The sequence below is a fragment of the Sceloporus undulatus genome, chromosome 2, assembly GCF_019175285.1.
Source record: "Sceloporus undulatus isolate JIND9_A2432 ecotype Alabama chromosome 2, SceUnd_v1.1, whole genome shotgun sequence".
Lineage (NCBI taxonomy): Eukaryota > Metazoa > Chordata > Lepidosauria > Squamata > Phrynosomatidae > Sceloporus > Sceloporus undulatus.
Window position 1 is genome coordinate 72,719,305 of NC_056523.1, and position 23,097 is coordinate 72,742,401.

The window sequence follows — 23,097 nt, forward strand, 5'->3', positions numbered from 1 at the left end:
TTTTGTGATTATGGCATTACTTTCTAGATGTTCACAGACTCTCTGTTTTATGATCTGCTCCAGAATCTTTCCTAGTACTGATGTCAGACTAACTGGACGATAATTGTTGGGATCCTCTTTTTTCCCCTTTTTGAAGATGGGGACAACGTTTGCCCTCCGCCAGTCTGCTGGGATCTCTCCTGTTTTCCAGGAGTTTTCAAAGATTATTGCCAATGGCTCCGATATTACATTTGCCAGTTCTTTTAATACCCTTGGATGGAGTTCATCTGGTCCCGGAGACTTAAATTCATTTAGATTAATAAGGTGTCCCTCTACTATCTCTTTACTTATTCTGTGCTGAAATTCCCCTATTCTGTCCTCTGCTCCATTATCCTCAGGTTGAGCACCCTTTTCTTTTTTATATTTAATTATTTTTGCAGAATGCATGTACGCAATAGGAAGGTTTATTTTACCTATTCTAATTGATTGTATGTACAGTGCTGTGCAAATGTTCACAGACACTGCTGTGTTGTCAGGCAGGCTGTGTCTGCGCTGCAGGGCTAATAATGCAATTCCACACTGCTTTAACTGCCATGGCTCCATCTTGTGGAATTCTGGGATGTGTAGTTTGCTATGTGGCCCCAGGAGTGCTCTGACAGAAAAGGCCAAGGGCCTCACAAATCCCACCCAGTTCCTTTGCACTGTGCCATGGCTGTTAAAGCGGTGTCAGATTGGATTGGTCCCAAACACACTGCAGAGATAATCTAGTTTGAGACCACTTTACCTGCCGAGACTCAATGCTAGGGGATTCTGGGAACTGTAGTTTTGGGAGACGTTGAGGCTTCTCAGGCAGAGAGCTCTGGTGCTGTGATAAACTACAACTCCCAGGATTCCCTCACACTGAGCCAGGGCAGTTAAAGTGTTGTTGAAATGGATTATTTCTGCAGTGCAGATGCAGCCCCAGTCTGGAAAATCATTCTGCAAAGAGATACTGAAAGAGAGAAGTTGGTAGCCTGAGTTATTTCAGATGCATCTGAGGAACTAGGGCTGAAGTCGAGGAAAGGGCATGGTACCAACTTCTCTCTTTCAGTTAGGTTGCATCCACACTGCAGAAATAATCCAGATTGACACCTCTTTAACTGCCCCCCTGGCTCAATGCTATGGAATCCTGGGAAGTGTACTTTTTGAGACATTTAGCTTTCTCTATCAATTGGTGCCAGAACAAACTAGAAATCCCAGGATTCCATTGGCTGGAGGCAGGGCATTTAAAGTGGTATCACACTGCATTATTTCTGCAGTGTGGATGCAGCCACAGTAGTGTTAGTCTAGAACAGTGGTCTCCAAACTGTGCCCTTTAAGAGATTTTGGACTTCAGCTCCCAGAAGCCTCAGCCATGTTGGCCAATAGTCTGGGATTCTGGGAGCTGAAGTCTAAAAAACCCTTAAAGAGCACAATTTGGAGACCACTGGGATCTTGCAGCACCTTTGGAAACTAACTGAAAGAAAGAAGTTGTAGCATCACCTTTCGCAGAGTCAGTGCATCTGAGGACCTAGTGGTTGGAGTGTTGAATTATGACCCTGGAGACCAAGGTTTGAATCCCAGCTTGCCCATGAAACCCACTGCAGTGACCTTGGTCAAGTCACACTCTCTCAGCCTCAGAGGACAGCAATGCCAAACCTCCTCTGAATAAATCTTGCCAAGCAAACCCCATGATAGCAGCCTTAGGGTTGCCATAAGCCAAAAGTGACTTCAGGGCACGCAACAACAAATTTAGGTTGTAAGTTCTGTACAGAGCTTTTAAAATACTGTACATTTTAAACATTAGCGTATGATGTTGTGAACTTTTTAACATTGTGTTTTTTAAAGAAACCTTTTCCTACATTTTTTGTTGTTGCTTGTGTTGTTTTTAACACGCATGGTTTTAAAGCCTGTTAAAATTTTGTTGGCTGCCTTGATTCCCCTCTATGGGGAAAAAGATGGGATAAAAATGAATAAAATAATAATAATAATAACGAATAATTTTGCCCAGCAAGATCCTTTCGCACGCTGATAAATAAACCTTGTACTTTGCTGATAAAGTGGATTTCCCTCCCTACCATCTGAACTAAGACCAGGAACAGAAAATGCAGGTCTGTGGCTAACATCTTCAATTTCTTTCTCCAGTTTGCTTGATGAAGAAGCCAGTGTGACTTCCAAAGCTTGCAACATGTAATTGTGCACTTTGGTTGGTCCAATAAAGGTATCATTGTTTGGATGTTATATTGGACCTGATGCCAGAAACAGCAGTTTAGAGCCTTTCCAGTAGGCGGCGCTGTTTAAACTCCTCAGAAGGCGGCGCTGCTAAATCTCTCCAGAAGGTGGCGTTGTTCCTCCCCTTCCAGCCCTGTCTCTGATACAGGCGAGGCTCCTCCTCGCGCGGCGCTCGTCCAATGAGAAGCCGCGCTCCCATAGTGCGATGGGCGATTCGATAGGCCAGCAGTCTCAACTCTCAACTTTACTGCGGACCAATGAGAACGAATCGAACGGAGGAGGAGGCGCGTCCTAGCCAATCAGATTCTAGTTCGGGTGGAATTTCAACCAATGAAAAACTGGGGGAGTTTCTGACCAATGGGAAGGCGCGTGGGACGGGACTCATGACCCACGTGAAGGAAGCCCTGGCTGCTGGTCAGGCACCCGGCAGCCCTCCTGGTGGAAGCATGGCGGCGGCAGGCAAGAGGAAGAGGGAGAAGCAGAAGAAGGAGACGCAGCCTCAAGGGGCCTCTGCGGGGCGGAAGAAGCGGAAGGTCAGCTGGATCCATCCAAGGCAGCTCCACATAGGTGGACTAAGGCCTCATCCGCACTGCAGAAATAACCCGGTTTGATACCGGTTTAACTGCCATGGCTCAGTGTTATGGAATCTTGGGATCTGTAGCTTTGTGAGACATTCAGCCTTCTCTGTCAGGGAGCTCTGGGGCCACAACAAAGTACAGTTCCCAGGATGGAGTCATGGCAGCTGAAGTGGGATCAAACCGCATTAATGGTGCAGTGTGGCAGCATCCTTAGGCTGCGTCCACACAGCAGAAATAATCCAGATTGGCTCAGGGGTATGGAATCGATGGGGCCTGTAGCTTTATGAGACGTCTCTCTGTGAATCCCAGGGTTCCACAGCACTGAGCCAAGGCAGCTAAAACGATGTCAGACTGGATTAGTTCTATGCTGCAGACACTGCCTTTGCTGTGGAGGAATGGGCAGTAATGACATCTAATTGATAATAATAATAATAGTATGTTTTTATCCCGCCTCTCCCCACCAGGATCGAGGCAGCATACCGCAGTGATAAAGTATAACAATACAAAGTAAAACCTATTATCCCTCCCCAAAACAATAACATTAAAATTCTTACATAACAATAATAAAATCACTTCTAGAGACCTGAGTTGGAAGGGCTGCAGCAGAATAACTGAATGCAGAAGTCAGAATGATCCATAATGTTGTTCTTCCAGTTTCTGTGCATGATTGTGAAAGTGGGCATTGAAGGAGACTGACGGGAAGAGGATCAACACATTTGAAATGGGGTGTGTTGGGCTGCCTTGAGTCCCTATATTGGGAGAAAGGTGGGATATACAATAATAATAATAATGTGGGAGAGCCCAGTGGATACCACAGACTGCCAAGAAGACATATCAATGGGTCCAAAAGGAAGTTAAGCCTGAACTCTCCCTAGAAGCCAAAATGAGTAAACAGAGGCTGTTAAACTTTGGTCACAACATGCGGAAGAGTAGCACTTGTTAGAGTGGAAGGCACTAGGAAAAGAGGGACACTTTATGGATGGACTGATTCAGTAAAGGAGTTTGCAAGAGTTGAGAAGCTGGTGACCAAAGCTCTTGGAGGTCTCTCATTAATGGGGTCATCATACGTTGAAGTTGATTTGATGACAAATGACAATGGCAGTCCTTTCTAAAAGGTGCAGGAGTTCGTACCTCTGGCGCTGAGTTGCCAGTCAGACTATTGGGTTCATTTAGCTTGCTGGGGTATTCTAGGAACTCGCGTTGAAAACAGTAACTTCCAAGCTCTTTACTGAATACGCATGCCCTTGATCTCAGTAGTTCTCACGGGATGGAGCAAGAGTTTCTCAAGGGGACACAAGACTTAGAAGCTCTGATTCTTTTTTTAAGAAAATAATTTTTATTGTTTTCCAACATATGTAAGTAAAAACATATATTTGCCATATACATTGTACATTACAACGTACATCAATACACTTCTGTACATATACCAAAAGAAATTAACATGTATATATAGGTCAACAGTAATTTACGTTTAATTAGGACTCTGCCTTACTTAATTTTTCTTTATCACTCAATTACATTTTACTCTTTCATTGCAGAAGCTCTGATTCCTCCTCCTCTTCCCAAACCTTTTTACGAGTAAAATTTACACCCATGTTGAGTTAAATATTAAATTTACTTAAATAAAACTGTTCTACTTTGAATGATGTTATTTCCATATACAATTTTAAGATATGAATATGCATGAATGTGTGGATAAAAATGCACACACTAAATGAAATATTTTTATTCATATACAGAGGAGCCTCTCCTTACATGGGGGATCCATTCTACCCCCCCCCCCCAACATAAGGCAAATTCCGCGTAAGCACAAGCCCCATTCTATTAAATAGGGCTTGGGCTTGCAGTGGTGTGGGGTGTGTGCGACATGGGCCTGTGCCCCATTCATTTGATTGCAGTGCAGCTTCCATGTAAAGTGGAAGCTGCTTATGGTGCGCCCGCATATGGAGCGGGCATGCTGTACTATGTTGAGGGGCGGGGAGGGGGGTAAGACGTTTGTATGTCAATATAAAGAGGGGCCTCAAGGGTAAAACGTTTGAGTACTATTCACCGGCTCAGTGATATGGAGCCAGTAGTTCATTTAGCCTGGAGAAGAGACAGTTAAGAGATGATATAATAGCCCTGTTTAAATATTTGAAGGGATGTCATATTGAAGATGGAGCAAGCTTGTTTTCTGCTACTCCAGAGACTAGGGCCCAGTGCAATGGATGCAAGTGACAGGAAAAGAGATTCCACCTCAACATTAGGAGGAACTTCCTGACAGTAAGAGCTGTTCGACAGTGGAACACTCTCCCTCAGAAAGTCTCCTTCCTTGGAGATCTTTAAGCAGAGGCTGGATGGCCATCTGTCAGGGGTGCTTTGATTGAGAGTTCCTGCATGGCAGGGGGTTGGACTGGATGGCCCTGGTGTTCTCTTCCAACTCTATGATTCTATGATTCACTAGTTTATCTGACAAATATCTCTCTATTCACCTAGGTCTATATTACCTTAGTATGCTATTGTTTGGTCATGAATATTTTAATTTTCCTATCAGGGATGGAACATGGGAAGTTTCCTTATACTAAGTTAGATTATTGGTTCAACTACAGTATGTTCATTTTGTCTATACTGACAGAAAGATGCTTTGCAGGATTGCCACCAGGGTGGTTCAACCTTGCCTGTGCAGGGACTTCAGCTCTCTAGAATAGGTTTATATCTGCAGCTGCATCAGTGCCATGTCCCCTGGTCACCATTATAGTACTACCATGGTGAATACCATCCTAGCAAGCAATAAAAAGGAGGTCACAGCTTTAAATTCGCAAGACTAGAATGGGGCTGTTGATGACCTCTGCTCATTAAGGTCTCTCATTAATAGGATCGCCATAAGTCAAAGCTGTGTGTGTGTGCACACCTTCAAGTCACTAGTTGACTCACGGCAACGTCATGAATTTCATAGCGTTTTCTTAGGCAAGGAATATTTAGAGGTGGTTTTGCCAGTGCCTTACTCTGAAATATATCCTCCAGCACCCGATATTCAAAGGCAGTCTCCCATCCAAGTACTAACTGAAGCTGACCCTGCTTAAACTTCAAGGTCAGATGGGATCTGGTGCCTTTAGGGTACATAGGCACTACTTATTCAAAGCTGACTTGATGGCAAGTAACAACACCCATTTTTTCCCCAAAAGATGCTGTATTTCTGTCCTCTTGCATTTGGTCATTCTGTAGCTGACTCAGCAGTCAGACCGTTAGATGAATGTGGCCTTTCTCTGTGGTAAACTGTCTGTTGGATTGTCACCTTAAATCTGAGCAGGCTTAAGGAACACCTTATGTGTCTTAAGGTGATTAACACTAATGTAAGTTTAGCTGTTTTTAGATTTGTCAGTGTTGATATGGATGTTGTAAATGGTTTTTAAAATTCTGTTCTTTATTATTATTTTTAATAAACTAATTTAATACACTAAAATTTTTAATGTTCATGAAAAGTCTGTCAGCATCATTTGAAAAGCTAAGGCTTCCAAATTGATCTACAGTTCTAGCCTTCCAATTTGTACGCTTGCTGTAGTAGATTGCTGCGGATTGTTCCTTTGGCAGAAGTTACTGTACTGTAATATAAAATGGCTTTAGAAGTACAGTTTTCCAGTTACTCATTATTTGCTGTTTCTTCTGTCTATCACTCTGGTTTGTTAATAAATGGGGAGGGGTATTAAGATGTAGTAATGCTTCGTGCCAGCTAACCTGCATTTCTGTTCTGAAAATAATATTTCATTTCCTAGCTTCCTGTTACAGAGGAGAAAGCTTGGCAGAAAGCTGGCTCAAAGCTGAACGAGGAGATCTCCAGTGATTCTGAACCTGATAGGTGAGGATAACCCAGACTGCTTTGGTGTACTTCTCTGATTTAGAAGGAAATTTATATATGGCTTCAGGAAAATGCAATAAGAAACAAACTGTCTACAGATTCCCTTGGGGTGGTTACATAAACTAGCTGAATGGGAGAATTGTATTCTGAGTTTTTCTTGATGTGTGGGTTTGGGTGACCTGTGTGTTTGTGTAGTCCTGTGCAATGCAACCTCTTGTAGAATTCCTGGAAGATAAGACTTTGTTTGTGGGAGTTGCCCTAAGGATTGAAAGGTTCTCTCTGAGGAGCATGGGAGGATTTTTTTTCTGATGGGCAATTGGAAGGGAGAAATAAGATCCTTCCATGTAAGTCATGTTTTTCTTATCTGCAGCCCAGCAAAGAAAAAGAACAATGAAGCAGAAGAGGAGATTGAAGAAACACCACAAGAGAAAAAACTGAGATTGGCAAAATTATACCTGGAGCAGCTTCGACAACAGGGTGTGTGAGAGAAAAGCTGGGTTTGATACGGATGCTACGTAGAATCATAGAACTGGAAGGGACTGGGAGAGCCATTTATTCCAATATTGTGCCATGCAGGAAAATAGAGCTAAAGCACTCCAGCCAGAGAGTCATCCAGTCTCTATTGAAATATTTTCAAAAAGTAATTGACTAAATACTTAAACAGGTTTCCAAAAAACCCAGACTATTACTGATCCATAAATAAACAGATACATAGTAAAACCTTGACAAATAGGAAAATCTAGAGAAAGGAATTTCTTATGAAATGTCAGGAGTTACTTTTTAAAATATTGTTTCTTTTGGTATGTTGAGGGGGCTGATTTTATTGATTTTAACCAGGTGCGTAAAGCAAGAAATTTAAATCAAGTCATTTATACTGGTATTTCAGCAAGTTGACCTGCCTAACTTAAAGTACACTGAGGAGATGGCTTGGCTTTGGAAATTTGTTCTGAAAGATTCCAAAAGTGACAGTAAATTTTCAGTGTTTCAGTAGTCCTGTGATTAAACATAATGATTGTGTACCCTAGTTTGTTTGTGTGCTAAGCTGTCCTGGCTGCAAACAGGGAGCTGGTACTCAATGCAATGTCAGGTAGCAGTCATATGGTTGAAGGGATGTATACAAATTGAACTTTAGTACCTTGATGAATGGCTGTGCTAGAACAAATTGTTCTTGCTGGCAGAAGTCTCCTGGTTGATTAAAGCGGTTTCCATAAAGCAGTATTTCTTTCATTTGCATTCTTAAGTCTATTCCTGAGATTTATTCACTGTTTCGTTTGTCTTGCACAGAAGAGGAAAAGGCTGAAGAAGAGGCCTTTGAGAAGGACCTGGTTGCTGGCCGACTGAAAGAAGATGTGGTAAGTAGTATATCTGGGTGTCCTGATGGGATGAGGGAAGCTGTTGGAACTTATGTAGCTTATATTGCACGGAAGAAAAGCAAATGGTATTTCCTTCCATAGAGTATTATCTTCTCACTAGAGGATAGAACAAAATACCCTCCTGTGCTACCAGGCCACTCTGGGATCTGCTCTCTGCTCTCATTGTAAAAGGTTGTAAAAGCAACAGATTTGTCTTCCACATAGCAGGAAGGGGCTGATTGGTAAACAGAAAAAGTAAGAGCCTTGCCCTCTTCATCTTGCCAAGTCCAGCTTCAGTGTAGCAAATGAGAAGTGACGTGAACTATTAGGGACAGCATTGCTCATATACAGAAAAGGGTAGTGTATGAACAGTTCACCTTAAGGGCACTAACTGTGGTTGATGTGAGTTGGGTTTTCAGTATAAGGATTTACATGGCTACTAGAAGACATAGATAGTCCATTTTCTGTTAGGTGCAATAATAGACACCTTGTGAACTACACTAATTTTACAGGATGGCCATGAATAGAGCAAAGAGCTAATGGTCATGATATATTTATATAGATTCTGGGCCAAAATTGAGTAGTTAATTTTATAATATTTATCAGTTGCAGAAAGAGTCACAAGCCCATGTCCTTCTAATGTCAGTCATATGTGTTCTTGTGCTGTGTTCTCTGCAATGAGATTCTTGTTTCATTGCACTGAAACAGTTTTTAGTTTGTCTTCTCTCATTTGGTTGTCTCTCAGTCAGTGAAGTGTTAACTGCTTAGGTTTGGGGGAAAGAAAGAAGGAAATTTGGGTGAACAGTCTTAACTCTGTTTTATTCTTCTCCTTTAGCTTGAACAGAAGGGAAAATTGCAGCGACAGATTGCCAAAATTGTAAGTAGAAATAATGTCCCTGGAGCAGTTTTTCTGCAGTATTTCAGAGCACCTATTGCTCTGTTCCTAGGAGCAGGGGAGACATGATTTCTAGCCAGTGAGCATATAGACTCTTTCTTTTAATGCTTCTTATAACTTGGGGGCTTATTTTATCACCACTTAAATAAAATTGTTCTCACATCTTCTTGGACATAAGATGAAATGTATGATCTGCTGGAAGCTATAGTACTTAACTACAGAAACGAAAGTCTGATGTTTTGAAGAACACTTCATCAGTGGCTTGATGCAGCAGTTTAACATTTCTGTTTCTAGTAAGAATAATTAGTGCTGCTTTCCTTTGAAGAAGGGAGAAGTTATCTATGTAAGCTTGAAGGCAATATAATTAAATATTACATTTAGCCTACATTGTATTGCAAAGTAGAGCTGAAATCTTATCACGGCATGAAAAGAATTTTAATACAGGAATCTGTAATGGCTATTATGATCTAAAAGTAAATTGGTCAGACTCATTTTGTATCTGGCTTAATAAACTGAAGTACATTGATTGGATGTTTTGCCTAGTGCCCAGTATCATTGAGATATTGGTGATGAACAAGTGGCTGATGAAAAGACAATTCTGTACTTTAAATAGGACTGGGGGGGGGGGGATTATGGCCTCACAGCTGCAGTTGTACCATAAACTTCAATATACCTGCCTTAGCTAGAATGCAACTCGTATCACTATTCTTTGAATAGTTGCAGCCTCCGGAGGGATCTGACATCAGGATACTACGAGGCCACCAGCTTCCCATCACCTGTCTAGTAATCTCACCAGATGATAAATTTATCTTCTCTGCAGCCAAAGACTGCTCCATCATCAAATGTGAGTTTTTTCTCTGTAGAGTAGAGTGTTAAGACATGGAAGAGATCCGAGAGTGAGCTTTATAAATGTAATAGACGTTATCCAGAGAAGTAGCAAGTTCACTGTGGACCAAAGGCTGGCAGTTCAGTTTACTTTGTGAATATTAGTAATGTGGAGAGGCCAGTTCTAGCATTGCTAGCAAAATATTGCAGAACTTGTGTGGCTCTTTGTTACTCTTGCTATGGTCCTTTATCCATTTATTATCTGGTTCCATTTTATAAAGCTTTCTGATGTGTTCTTTACAGGGGAATGTTGCAACTTGGAAATCTCTTGCTATATCTATGAAGAGATCTTGAAGTATCTTTGAGGCTAACTGAAAGAGAGAAGCTGGAAATGTGAATTTTTGTAAACTTGAGTTTACTTTCTCAGATGCATGCGTCTGAGGCTCAGGTCTATGAAAGGTCATGCTATCAGTTTTTCTCTTCCAGTTATCTCAAAGGTGCTTCAAGATCCTGTTGCATACTCATTTTCTAGACTAATATGTCCTTGAATTGTACATACAAAATTAGCCTTGCCAGTGGTTCAGCATAGCATCTACGCCAACATCTATTCCTACTAGATGCTTGATTATTTTTGAAGATGATTTATGCCCGTGTAGTTATCCTCCCCTGCCTTTTTGGACTGGAGGTTGGTAAAACACAGATGACAATCTCAATAAAAGGAGCTACTTTGAACTATTTAAACTATTGGGTAATATAGCACAAAATTATTCTGACTACCAGCTGCCTTCTCCAAAAAAAAGGGGGGGGCAGAGGGCTTCCTTAGATCCTCTTTTTGAAATAATATCCCATTTACAGAGTAAAAAACCCACTCCATAGATGATAGAGATTGAGTTTTTAGACTATTATATCACAGATCTGTAGTCCCTCTTATGTATTCTGTGGTAGTATATCCCAGCTGATTTTGTCCATGCCTATCTTAGCTTTGAAGAAGGAAATTTTGGATTGGCTTAAACCTTATTTTGAGCTCTGAGAACTCTGTTGGCAAAATTTTTATGAAGTTGATTCTCAAACACCTATGGGTTCTGTGCAGTCATAGCTTGGAAAAATTAATTTTTGGACTGCAGCAACCAGATCATAGAATCGTAGAGTTGGAAGAGACCACAAGGGCCATCCCGTCCAACCCCCTGCTATGCAAGGACTCTCAATCAAAGCATCCTCGACAGATAGCCATCCAGCCTCTGTTTAAAGACCTCCAAAGAAAGAGACTCCGCTACACTCGAAGGAGTTTGTTCCACTTTCGAACAGCCCTTACTGTCAGGAAGTTCTTCCTAATGTTGAGGTGGTATCTCTTTTCCTGCAGCTTGTATCCATTGTTCCAGGTCCTGTTCTCTGGAGCAGCAGAAAACAAGCTTGTTCCCTCCTCAATATGACATCCCTTCAAATATTTAAACAGGGCTATCATATCACCTCTTAACCTTCTCTTCTCCAGGCTAAACATCCCCAGCTCCCTAAGTCGTTCCTCATAGGACATGGCTTCCAGACCCGTCACCATTTTAGTCGCCCTCCTTTGGACATGCTTCAGTTTCTCAATGTCCTTTTTGAATTGTGGTGCCCAGGATTGGACACAATATTCCAGGTGGGGCGTGACCAAAGCAGAATACAGTGGCACTACTACTTCCCTTGATCTAGACACTATATTTTTATCGATGCAGCCTAAAATTACATTGGCCTTTTTAGTTGCCGCATCGCACTGTTGACTCATGTTCAACTTGTGGTCTACTTGGACTCCCAGATCCCTTTCACATGTAGTCTCATTCAGCCAGGTGTCCCCAGCCTATATATGTTCATTTCATTTTTCCACCCTAAGTGCAGTACCTTACATTTCTCCATGTTGAATTTTACTTTGTTAGCTTTGGTCCAGCTTTCTGGTCTATTCAGGTTATTTTGAATTTTGATCCTGTCCTCTGGAGTATTAGCTATTCCTCCTAATTTGGTGTCAGCTACAAATTTGATAAGTATGCTCCCAATTCTGTCATCCAAGCCATTGATAAAGATGTTGAATAGCACTGGCCCCAGGACAGAACCCTGTGGGACCCCACTGGTCACTTCTCTCCAGGAGGAAAAGGAGCCATTGTTGAGCACCCTTTGGGTTCAGCCAGTCAACCAATTACAAATCCATGTAACATTTACCTTGTCTAGCCTACATTTTACAAGCTTGTTTGCAAGATGTCATGGGAAACTTTGTCAAAGGCCTTACCGGAATCAAGATATACTATATCCACAGCATTCCTTTCATCTACCAAGCTGGTAATTTTATCAAAGAAAGAGATAAGATTTGTCTGGCATGACTTGTTTCTCTGAAACCCATGTTGACTCTTTGTGACATTCAGCATGGCTACTGTCTGTGCTGTCCTGGGGAATGCGGCTATTGTAGTCTAAATGTTTCCAAGTGCTGCCTGTAAAGCATCTGGTAACAAGGGAACTCTGCCATCATGAAGTGATTACCTTGGCTTTATTTCAGTAAAATCCAGGGGAGTATTTTTGTGAAAACTGTTCCCTAATTAGCAGTAGGATACATTAGAATTTGGTGATTGGGGAGTAGATAGCATTTTGGGAAATGAGTGCACAAACCACCATCCCACAGTGTAGCTGAAAGCATCTAACTGCCTTGCATTCTGCTGTGGTCTGCAGCCACTGGAACAGAGCACAACATTAGTTCTGTAATTTGGTGTGGCAACTCTGAAAGAAAATGTATGTCAAAACTTGTTGGTAAAGGAATATGGAGAATGATGAAATAATCAGTAGAATAGGATGTGACAGTGAATGTATTCAGTGTTCAAATGGGAATGTTGGTGAAATGGTTAAAACTTGACCTGATATTCCTATTACTTCTGTTCTTTTCCTTTTATTTTATTGATCCATATGGATCTGGAGAAGGAACAGAATCTGAATTATTTCTTCTTAACGTCTATGTGTGGGTGTGTGCCTTCAAGTTGCTTCTTGACTTATGGTGACCCATGAATTTCATTGGGTTCTCTTGGGGAAGGAATACTTGAAGGTGGTTTTGTCAGTTCCTTCCCCAGAAGTATAGTCTACAGCATCTGGTATTCATTGGTGGTCTCCCATCCAAGTACTAACCAGGGATTTGAGATGCCTTTAGGGTATTTGGAACTACTTGCTGTCAAAATCAGAACTTGGGTTTACAGGGAAAAACTTTCTTAGTTTGGGTTACAGGTTATCTTGCTGGATCTTTTTGTGAGAAATTCCTTAACTGGATTTTACACTAACTTAAGTTTGCAGTGCCCTTGGGAAGATTCTCAAATATAATTCATTTACTTGAAAATGTCTGATTTTGTTCTTGTCCAAATAACCTAGAAATTATTATATCTTAGGGGATGTGGAGAGCGGGAACAAGCTTCATGTGATCCAAAGGGGAAAGAAGGGGCCTGAAGACAGTCATGTTGGGCACACAGCACACATCCTCTGCATGGCTATATCATCCGATGGCAAATACCTGGTAAGAAAACCCACTTTTCTCTTGCTCTGAGGAATTAAGACACTTGTTCTTTAACAAGGTTGGTGGACTACTCGTTCTGAAAATTTGTTGTTTGTTTTTACATCTTAAATCTCAAAAACTGGATCCATCTCTACAACTATCCCATTCTATGATTTCATCCATTTGCTAGGATGAGGATGTTACTCATATAATTAATTATTGTTCAACCTTTGCATTACTGACTGTGCCAGTAGTGTGTGTGATGGACTGTTACAGTCCTGGGCTTCAGATTTTCCCTTTCACAGAAATATGAAGTTTCTCTGTTGCTGTTACTGGCTGACATTAGTACACATTATGGTTGCTGTTGGCCTTAGCCTGTAAGATAGCTGGGGCCTATAAATGTTATTGTTGTTGTGTTCCTTCAAGCCATTCCTGGCTTACTGCAGCATCAAGAGGTTTTCTTTGCAAGATTTATTCAGAGTGTGTTTTCCTTTGCCTTTCTCTGAGGCTGAGAGAGTGTGGGATGCCTAACATCACCCAATAGTTTTCCATTGCTGAGGGAGGATTCAAACCCTGGTCTCCAGAGTAGTAAGTCTAATGCTCAAACCACTACACCACACTGGCTGTAGTGTAAATCAAAAATGAATCAATTTGTCTGAATTGTCATTGACAGTGTAGCTCTCAATTGGACATCTTATTACTGTTGATAAAGGAAATGTTTAAGAATCTTCAATTTTACTGAAGGACTGTGAGTACTGATAAGAATATCTTGTCTGGTCTTTCTCTGCTAGGCAACAGGAGATAGAAATAAACTCATTATGATCTGGGAAGCTGCAACGTGCAAGCACCTGTACAAATTTACAGGTCATCGAGATGCTGTGTCGGTGAGTGAATTCCACAGCTTGGAGGCAAAGAAATGATAGAACAGGCACATGCAGGATTTCGGTTGTTATAAGTTCAGCATGCGTTTAATACTACTGTATGTCGTAAAATGAGCAAGAATTACATGAATGAAAAAATTCCCATTAATCTGGAGAGCATAGTTTGCAGAAGCAATCTTTATTCCTAAATCAGAGTTTACTTGCTTCCTTTTTGGCCAGAAAAACCAGAATCCCTGATAGTTGTCCTGATTTTCTACATTAAGCTTTATTGTGTGTTGTGAGCTGCTTTAAACTATATGATAGGAAAAGTGGGTTAAAAAAATTGTAAATGATTATTATATTGTTAAACTATTTAACTTGTTTTCATGCTATTTGTAAGCCACCCTGAGATCTTTGATATAAGGTGGGGGATAAATATTTCAATAACAACCAGCACCAATACCACCTGTGGAGACATTTTGATCAAACTGGGAATTGCAAAATAGGTGTTCTAATACTGTTAATTAAAAAAAGGATTGTAAAGAAAGTTCATTGTGTATCCTGAAAAAGGGATCCACAAGAATTTAAGGGTACTTTTAAAAAAGTGCTATGCAGTCCTGAAGAGACAAGCTTATTCCACTTGTTGGTTGTACCTGTTGCTCATTCAGTAGTATTGGGATTTTCTCTCTCCTCTTGAAAGTTAGAGTTTAGATTTCGATTCAAGTGGCTATTACTGGGAACACTAAGCAGTCTACCTCCTGACTTATGCCACTATTCCTGTCTTCTTACCCCTACGTTTCTTCCATGCAGGGTTTGTCTTTCCGGAAGGGCACGCATCAGCTGTACAGTGCTTCACATGATCGTTCAGTCAAAGTGTGGAATGTAGCAGAGAATGCCTATGTGGAAACTTTGTAAGCTGTGTGTTCTTACCCCACATTTTTGGGGTTAGGGAAAAGAACCTGAGAAGTGGGTGTGGCATATAAACTCTAAGGCTGAAATCCAGTTAGCAGAATAACAGAGTTTAAGTTTCTGCCAGTCTACTTAACATGGGTTTGGAGCAGGGGGCTGGTTTTCTTCAGTGCCAGCTTCTAGAGCCCAGCTACTAATTGCTGCAGAGGTATACCCAAGCACATTCTGGATGTTCTTGTAGACCTGGGAAAGAAGGACCAAGAAAAGGCTGCTTCTGCTTTCCCAGCTGATCAAAGAGAGCAGTTGGGCACACTCTGTGCTGATCAGTGATCCTGGGATGTAGCTGCACCTGGGAATCCCTTGGTTGCTGTTGCACATCCAGGTCAAAGTCATTACCCAGGGAGGTGATGAGTATCTTCTTCTGTAATGCCCCCATACCAGATTGTGGCAGTTTTATGTCATCACTAGGATTGTAGCTGAAAAATCACATGTTTCTCTGCAGACAACAAAAGCAATGTAGAGGACAGGGTGGAGATTGGGTTTAGAGACCTATTGACATGGTGGCTTTTCTTCACAGTTGTTTTGCGTATTGCAATCATCTAATAATAGATCTCAAAATAAGTTAAATAGTTAAAATGCACATATCCTACAGCTGAATCTCCATCTGCTTCTTTCTCTCCTTTCTTCTTTAGGTTTGGCCATCAAGATGTGATCACGGGACTGGACAGCCTGAGCCGGGAATGCTGTGTCACATCAGGAGGGAGGGATGGCACAGTCAGGGTCTGGAAAATCCCTGAGGAATCCCAGCTTGTTTTTTATGGGCATCAGTGAGTAAGAATGTTTACTTTTTTAAAGGATTCTCTTATAAAGAGTATGTGATGGAAGATAGACAAGCCAGACCATGACATTGTTGTAGCTCTGCTATCATCTGGAGCTAAATCTGTCTACTGTGGTCTCAGCAGATAATTCATGGGCATAAATGGCAGCTTTTCCCTCCATTTATTGGTCAGATTTTTTTAGAGCCATGCCTCTGATAGGTACACCTTCTCCTTCTCATCCTGCAGTGGGAAAAGGTGGGGTCCAGAAATTTCTTTGTAACTCTTCTACTCTCATAGTCAAGGAAAGGGCAGAACCATTGTCAATTCCTTCTAGTTCCTTCCTCCTGCTACAGCTGCTTATATGCATGCACCCCCATCCCTTGGAGTTGGGGAATCCACCTGAAAGTTCTGTATTTCTGCATGCGAGTTGGAGGTTTTTGCCTGGGAAGCAAGATAGTTGGGTGGGAAACCCCGGTTGTAGGAACTAAATTGTTCCCAACACTTGTCACCTTGTATGCGGGATTAGTGATTGTTATTAATCAATACAGAATTCAATTTTTAAAATGAGTTTCTGATTGACATACTGGAACATGTCCAGAAAAAGACAACCAAAATGATGAAAGGTTTGGAAACAAGGCCTTAGGAGGAACAGCATAGAGAGCTGAGTTAACTTCGAGAAAAAGATTTGAGAGGTGACATAATAGTCATCTTTACATATCTGAAGGGAGGCCATGTAGAATAGGGAATGAACTTGTTTTATTCTGATCTGGAAATTAAATCAAGAACCAGTGGATTCAAATTACTAGAAAAGAAATTCCACTTAAACGTTAGAATGTATTTATTGTAAGAACTGTTGAATGGACTGCCTCGGAGAGTGATGGACTCTCCATCTTTGGAAGTCTTTAAACAGAGACTGAATGGGCAGAGGTTGTATTAGATGGCCCTTGTGGTCCATTCCAGTTTTAAGTTTCTGTGATTTTTTTATTGTCAGACTGAGATAAGTACATTGTCTCAGGTAGTTATATACAGGAAACTGGTACCCCACAATCATTCCTTCCCTACACCAAAACACAGACAGGCCTAACAAAGTAACTTGGGTACTGAAGAGTGACGTTCTTAGGCTGAGTGAGGATGGTTCTAATGTAGGGCAGGGGCATCACTGGGGGTCGGTGGGTTGTGGGGGCAGTGCCTTCTGATTAGGGCCCACCATGGCTGTTCACCCAAGCATACACACCAGACCCTAAAAAGGCCGTCCATCTGGAGGCCTCAGCACTGCTCCCTAGTAGGGGTCACTTATGCTAGGGTATGGTGCCTTCTGTTTAGATTCTGGGATGGCTGTTTGCCCAAGCAGCTGCACCAGACCCGAAACAGAATCCCGTCCCCCAAGCAGTGGGGGAGGCGATGGCCTGGGGGTGCAGGTGAACGAGGGGCAGGCAACTCCCGCCACCCCCTCCACACTGGATGATAGCAGTCACAGTAATGCCACTGAATGTGGGATTTCCTGATGGGATGTTATTCCCCTCACATTTAATCATGAAATGGTTTCCCTTGTGGCCTTTTATCATTTCCATAGTAACAGCTAAAAACCTAGTGGTGACAGGATTTGTTTAAAACTCACTAACTTAAAACAGCATACAGTTAGCCCTTAGTATCCATGGATTCCTTATCCACCATCCATGGTTTGAAAATATATGTATTTTTAATGTGTGTGTTTTTCTGTGTGTGTATATATCTATATATCTATATTTATTTCAAATAGCAAACCTCAGTTTTGCCATTTTATAAAAGGGAGACCAATTTGCCACACTATTGTGTTTAATGAGACTTGATCATCCATGGATTTTGATGTGGTAGTCCTGGAACCAAACACCAGTGGTTACCAATGGCACACTGTATAGGAATAAAAGTATAGAAGACAATCTGTTGAAAAACCTTCTGCACAACCAATTCTATTTAAATAAAAATGTATTTACCCCATCACTTGTGAGTAGCATGGGCGCAGAAATGGATTCTGACATTCCTTCCTTTCCTGGGTTTATATCAGGTTGATTTAAGTTTGATTTTCCCTTGGCTGTATGTCTGGCACTACACCACCTGCTATTGAGTCCTAGTAGCCTGGAATCTTCATGTTTCCTCTCTAATGGATTGCAACACACAGTTGAAAAACAAATGATGGCCTGTTACAGACTGCCAAAATAAAGCTGCTTCGGGTCTCTTTGGAGGTATGCTGTTTAAATGATGCATGCATCCTAAGAATCAGGAAGCTGCACCAAAGCTGCACTCCAGTGCTTAGGAATGGAGTGTGGCTTTGGCGCGACCTCCGGACTCTTAGGACCCATGCATCATTTAAATAGCATACCTCCGAAGAGACCTGAAGCAGCTTTATTTTGGCAGTCTGTAACAGGCCGATGTTTTCTTTTTTTGGATTAGGGGCTCCATTGATTGTATCCAGCTGATCAATGAAGAACATATGGTGTCTGGTGCAGACGATGGGTAAGTACCAGCAGAAGTTTTGATCTTGCAGAATTACTGTGGCTCTTTCATGTGGTGTAATTGTTGGTTTGCTCTTCTTAAGGTCAGTAGCTCTCTGGGGTCTTTCAAAAAAGAAACCTCTAACTGTAGTGAAGAAATCCCACGGTCTCCATGGCATGCAGGGTCTGGAACAGCCATATTGGATCTCTTCAGTTGCTGCCTTGCTCAACAGTGACCTCATAGCTACAGGTGCCTCATACTGCAGTATCATTGCTGTTTCCTTTCTTGTTTCCTTGGGGCTAGTGGAGGGAGGGAGATGGGCTTTCTTTCAAAGTCTGTTGAGGATGAGAAGCATGGTAAAATTCATTATTATGGAGGAGCTGAGGATGTGAATTGCTTTGGAAGTTTTGACAGCCAGTGTAAAATGATGCAGACATCCTTTAGGAGCTGCTTCTGGTCATCTGGAGGATGTTATCAAGCTCCATATATTAGAACATAGCCAGGCGATCCTATGCTGACCCCCAGCCTCCCTTATCCACTACATGGCCATCTGTTGGTGGAGTGTCAGGAGGCAGGAAAGTGGTGAGTCTTTGGGGGATGGGATTATAGAGGAGAGATGTCTCCCAGACTCTTAGGGCTGGGGTTTCTTTTCACTCCTAAGACTTGCTGTGGTAGAATGTAGTAGTGTATTCTGCGCTAAGATCCTATGAAATAGTTAGTGCAAGTCCCATAGAATTCAGTGGAGCCTTTTCCTGAGTAGACATGTATAGGATTCTAGTTGCTTTGGTTAAAGCTACCTTCTGCTTTCATCTAGTTTCAGCAGCCAGTTTGTGCCTAACAGGTTCTGCTTAATTCTGCAGCAAGTCCCATGATCCTTATTAAAGTGTACATGGTTCACACAGGAACCTTCCTCATGGCATTGGTATTGCCATGTGAGTACCCCAAATACAGACAGCTATTTCAGACATCTGATGACAGGGTGGGTCTCTTGTTACTTTCACCTGAACTGCTTCTCAGCTGTCTCCTGGGTGATTTTAGGTAGAGTGTTCTGATGTTTTGGGAGTATGATGTCAAATTACACAGCTGAGTCCTTTTGGAGAAACATCTAGTTTTATACTTAAGTCAGCAGTTGATTTCTGCTAAGTTAAGCAGCAACTTCTTTGTCAGTAACACCTTGTTGAAGCAGATTAGATTAAGCAGGCTAGAAATCTTTGGCTGGAAAGGAAAACATTTCTCAAGCTGACAATATGGGGATGGTTGGTACTTAGTATGTACAGTAGCGGGGCTGGGATATCTGCAAGGATTGAGAGGGCAGTTTTCAGCTACCTGGGTCTCCTGTAGTCTGCACCAGTTCCACTAACAAAACTTTGGGAAGTCCCTCAAATTCACTTAGGGAAGTGAAAGAAGGCACGTAGTGGCATTGCACCTTGTTTTCGGGAGCATTGCAGCTCCTGGAAGCTTCCAGAAACAGAAATCTCACCCTCTCAAAAAAATGTTGCCAGGATTTTTTTCCCCTGGCTACCCGGGGGAGGGTGGTCTGAGAAATCTAAGAGCTGCAGAAATAACCATGTTTAGTTCTTATTTGTTAGCATATATGTCTTCTGGATCCTCTACATGCAGAGGATTCCCAACTGCCAACCTTGTTAAATACTAGATTTCTTGAAGATATTCTGCAAGTAATAAACCAGTTCATGTTAATCAATATAAGATGGAAGCAGCAGGGGAAAATCAAGATGCACGAAAGCAGAGGTGACTGTAATCCAGGAATAAACTTAATTCTCTTCATTGACTCAAGAGACCGATGTTGAAGCCCAGAAATGTCAGCTCATCTGGAACAGGAAAACTTCTATTACTTAAAATGCTGATTGTGAAAAGGTATCCGATGCTTTGTTATTGGCAGGTTCCCATAGTTCCAGTGTGAAGTTGTGGAAGTGTGGAGGAGGATTCCAAAAGTTGGAGCCACTCTTTGAAATTCCCATGGTGAGAAAATTATTTGGTGGGGTAATTTAGCTGATTGTTTTAAGGTATTCTTTTTGGTAGTGTTCAACAATAAACAAGATTTAAAGCTGAGAGCTAAATGAACGAAACCAGGGGTTCCCAAGCTTTTTGACTCGCACAGCCTTTATTTCTATGGCAGAAGCCCTGAGAAGCCCATCCTATCTCTTAAAACTTAATGGTGTTTAGGAGTATATATAAGAATATATTCTTATTCTTTAATTCCATTCAATTTTTATTTCTTTCCTGGAGTAGCCACAGAGCACCTGGGAAATGTACACAGAGCCCAAAGGGCTCCTTGGAACACAGGTTGGGAACCCCTGAACTAAACAATAGACTCTCATGCACAGACTTCACCTAGACCACTAATCCTTGGCTGCCTTGGTCAAGACTTTTTCTTAGCTCCTGCTTCCACCCCCCATCCCCATCCTTTTAAGATGTGATAGCAGTTAAAACATTTCTTGCAGAGTTGTTGGAAGACTTATTGAGAGAAAGTGTATGAAATGCTTTGAATGTTCCAAGATCCTACGTAAATGCTTATTTTTTGTGCAGCTGAGTTTTCTTCCTCTAGCACAAGTGCTAGATTAACTGTGTTAAGTTCCAGTGTTCTCTGTTTAGTGGTCATGTTATCTTACACTGACATGGAAAAACATACCCATTTTGATCTGAAAAGTAAGCTTCATCTAAATTACCCAGTATCTCTGAACTGTATTCTTATGGCTTCAAGAACACAATGCCTTCCCCTTGATACTACAGCAGGAACTTCGGGGTTAGAACTGCCACAAAGCATAACTTCAGCAAGAAGGGCTGCTTCAAAACTTTAGACAGGTTTGAGGCTGCAAGTGAGGAAGAAAGGAAATCTAGGACTGGCTTAAGTTGTATAAAGGGGCCGAGTAGTGGAGTTATTATAATTTATGGATAAAATCTCGGTGATAACCTTGAAATGCATAACCATTTCCAGAGGGGAAATCTGCTGGTCTTTAAGGTGCCACAAGAATCTTTGGTGAAATAAGTACAGCACCCTTGGATATCTCAGGCATGTTGATTGATTTGCTTCTGAATTGCATGGAGATTGAAACTCTGACTTCATCTTACATTCATGTTGTTGCTAACCAATGTCTGTAACATAAACATGTTAAACTGATTGCTGTAGCAAACCATTGAATCAGCTAGTATTTAGATAAGATAAACAGCTGCCCAATTCTTGATGTTTAGTATAGAGATGTATTTCTTTTTCAGGTTGGTTTTGTCAATAGCTTGCAGTTCTCAAGTTCTGGAAACTTTCTCGTTGCTGGAATTGGACAAGAGCACAGGTACTTCATCTTGATTATATTATTATTTGTACATGGTTTCCAGTTGTATTGGCACCCTATGATGATATACATTGATTGTCAGATAAACAAATGTAAGATAGTTTTTTGTGGGTTTGGGGGGCTATGTGGCCATGTTCTAGAAGAGTTTCTTCCTGACGTTTCGCCAGCATCTATGGCTGGCATCTTCAGAGAATGCTTGCCTGGAAAGGAGTTGGGTATATTTATTGTGTGACCTGGGAAGGCAGGTCCTGCCGCCGATTGCCGCCGGGGCCTTTGGGGGAAAATTGTCTATAGAAGCCTCAGAAACATGCATTTATATTAACATTTTTTTAAAAAAATCAGCAATTTTTTTTGCGTGTCCTCCATTTTTTTAAAAAAGTGGGAAAAAAATTATTTAATTATTTATTTTTTTGCTTCGGCCCCCCAGTTGTCTGAGGGACAGCAACCCGGCCCCCGGCTCAAAAAGGTTGCCTACCCCTGTCCTAAACAGTTTGGGTCCAGATAACTGAAAGATTCTATCTCCTTATATGTGCCTGGTCAAATTTTAAGATTGTTTGTAGAATAGTTTCTCTCAGTCCCACCACTGTCACAGGCACAAGTGGTGAGGACTTCTACTTTTTTATGTTAATTACTTATTTTATTGCTTTTTAAAGATGTTTGTAGTACACACTGTTTTAGCTGTATTTTGATTTAGCCTAAACTTTAAGCCACCTAAAGTAACCCATTGAGAGAAACGGAGGATATTATATATATATATATATATATACATATATATATGCGCATCGGTGTTGTGAAAGGCATGCTTCCTTTCTCTGGCTTCAAGTTCTGAGTTACTACATGATGACATTGAAGAGGAGTGGTTTTGTGGCACTTAATTTATTTCACCTGGGCTATATTGCAGACTGGGTCGTTGGTGGAGGATCAAAGAAGCCAAGAATAGCATCTGCATTGTTCCACTTAAGAAGACTGTGGCAGGCAACACACAGATACTTGGTGAAGACTCTTAGCGTTTGAACATTTTGCAAATAATTATGTAAATGGCTTATATGGATGAAACCTGTATATTAAAGCTATTGTTTTTGTTTGTAAATTGGAAATGTCTTTCCCTTAATTACATTCTTGGTATTATATCATAGGGCTATGAATGAAGAAAAAGGAGGTTGTAGTTTCTGAAACAGAGCACCATTCTCTCTGGTGCTCCAGACCACCATCCTCTCGGGTAGTCTGGAGCAATGCTACTCAGTAGTAGATTTATTACGATCAACTGATCAAACATACAATACTACTCAAAGTAGTTGCCCATGGACTAGTGCCAATCTTCAAGCTATCAGCTGCTGGTCCCTGACCAGTTTCTGGGAAAGAAAGAATCATTTGTGACCAAGAGATACAAATATTGTACTGTTTCTTGGCACATTAGGAAAAAAAATTTGATATCAGTTCAGAATGTAAATAGGGTTTGCAGATCTGTATGACTAGCATGCTTGAGATCTTCAAGTAATAGGGCACTTGGAAATGTCTTG

The 23,097-nt window shown here is 41.4% G+C and overlaps 1 protein-coding gene across 2 annotated transcripts; it reads left to right on the forward strand.

The window, feature by feature from the left end:
* The first annotated feature begins 2,592 nt into the window (after positions 1-2,592).
* Positions 2,593-22,674, forward strand: RRP9 (ribosomal RNA processing 9, U3 small nucleolar RNA binding protein). Of its 2 annotated transcripts, XM_042454438.1 has the most exons (15): positions 2,593-2,762; positions 6,560-6,642; positions 7,013-7,119; positions 7,927-7,994; positions 8,830-8,871; positions 9,607-9,733; positions 13,107-13,231; positions 14,002-14,094; positions 14,881-14,981; positions 15,672-15,806; positions 18,228-18,290; positions 18,373-18,518; positions 20,170-20,249; positions 21,504-21,577; positions 22,479-22,674. In XM_042454438.1, the coding sequence occupies exons 1-15, from the start codon at positions 2,613-2,615 to the stop codon at positions 22,582-22,584; spliced, it is 1,500 nt and encodes a 499-aa protein (XP_042310372.1). In that variant the 5' UTR covers positions 2,593-2,612; the 3' UTR covers positions 22,585-22,674. The 2 variants fall into 2 exon arrangements, 1 of the variants encoding a protein (XP_042310372.1); XR_006102451.1 differs by lacking the exon at positions 22,479-22,674 and having other exon boundaries at positions 18,378-18,518; positions 21,504-21,565.
* Positions 22,675-23,097: the final 423 nt, after the last annotated feature.

Excerpts from the sequence above, each read along its gene's own strand:
- RRP9 (XM_042454438.1), top strand. The coding sequence starts at position 2,613 with ATGACCCACGTGAAGGAAGCCCTGGCTGCTGGTCAGGCACCCGGCAGC. Across the intron at positions 7,120-7,926 it reads GGAGCAGCTTCGACAACAGG|AAGAGGAAAAGGCTGAAGAA; the intron begins GTGTGTGAGAGA and ends TGTCTTGCACAG. Across the intron at positions 8,872-9,606 it reads AGCGACAGATTGCCAAAATT|TTGCAGCCTCCGGAGGGATC; the intron begins GTAAGTAGAAAT and ends TTCTTTGAATAG.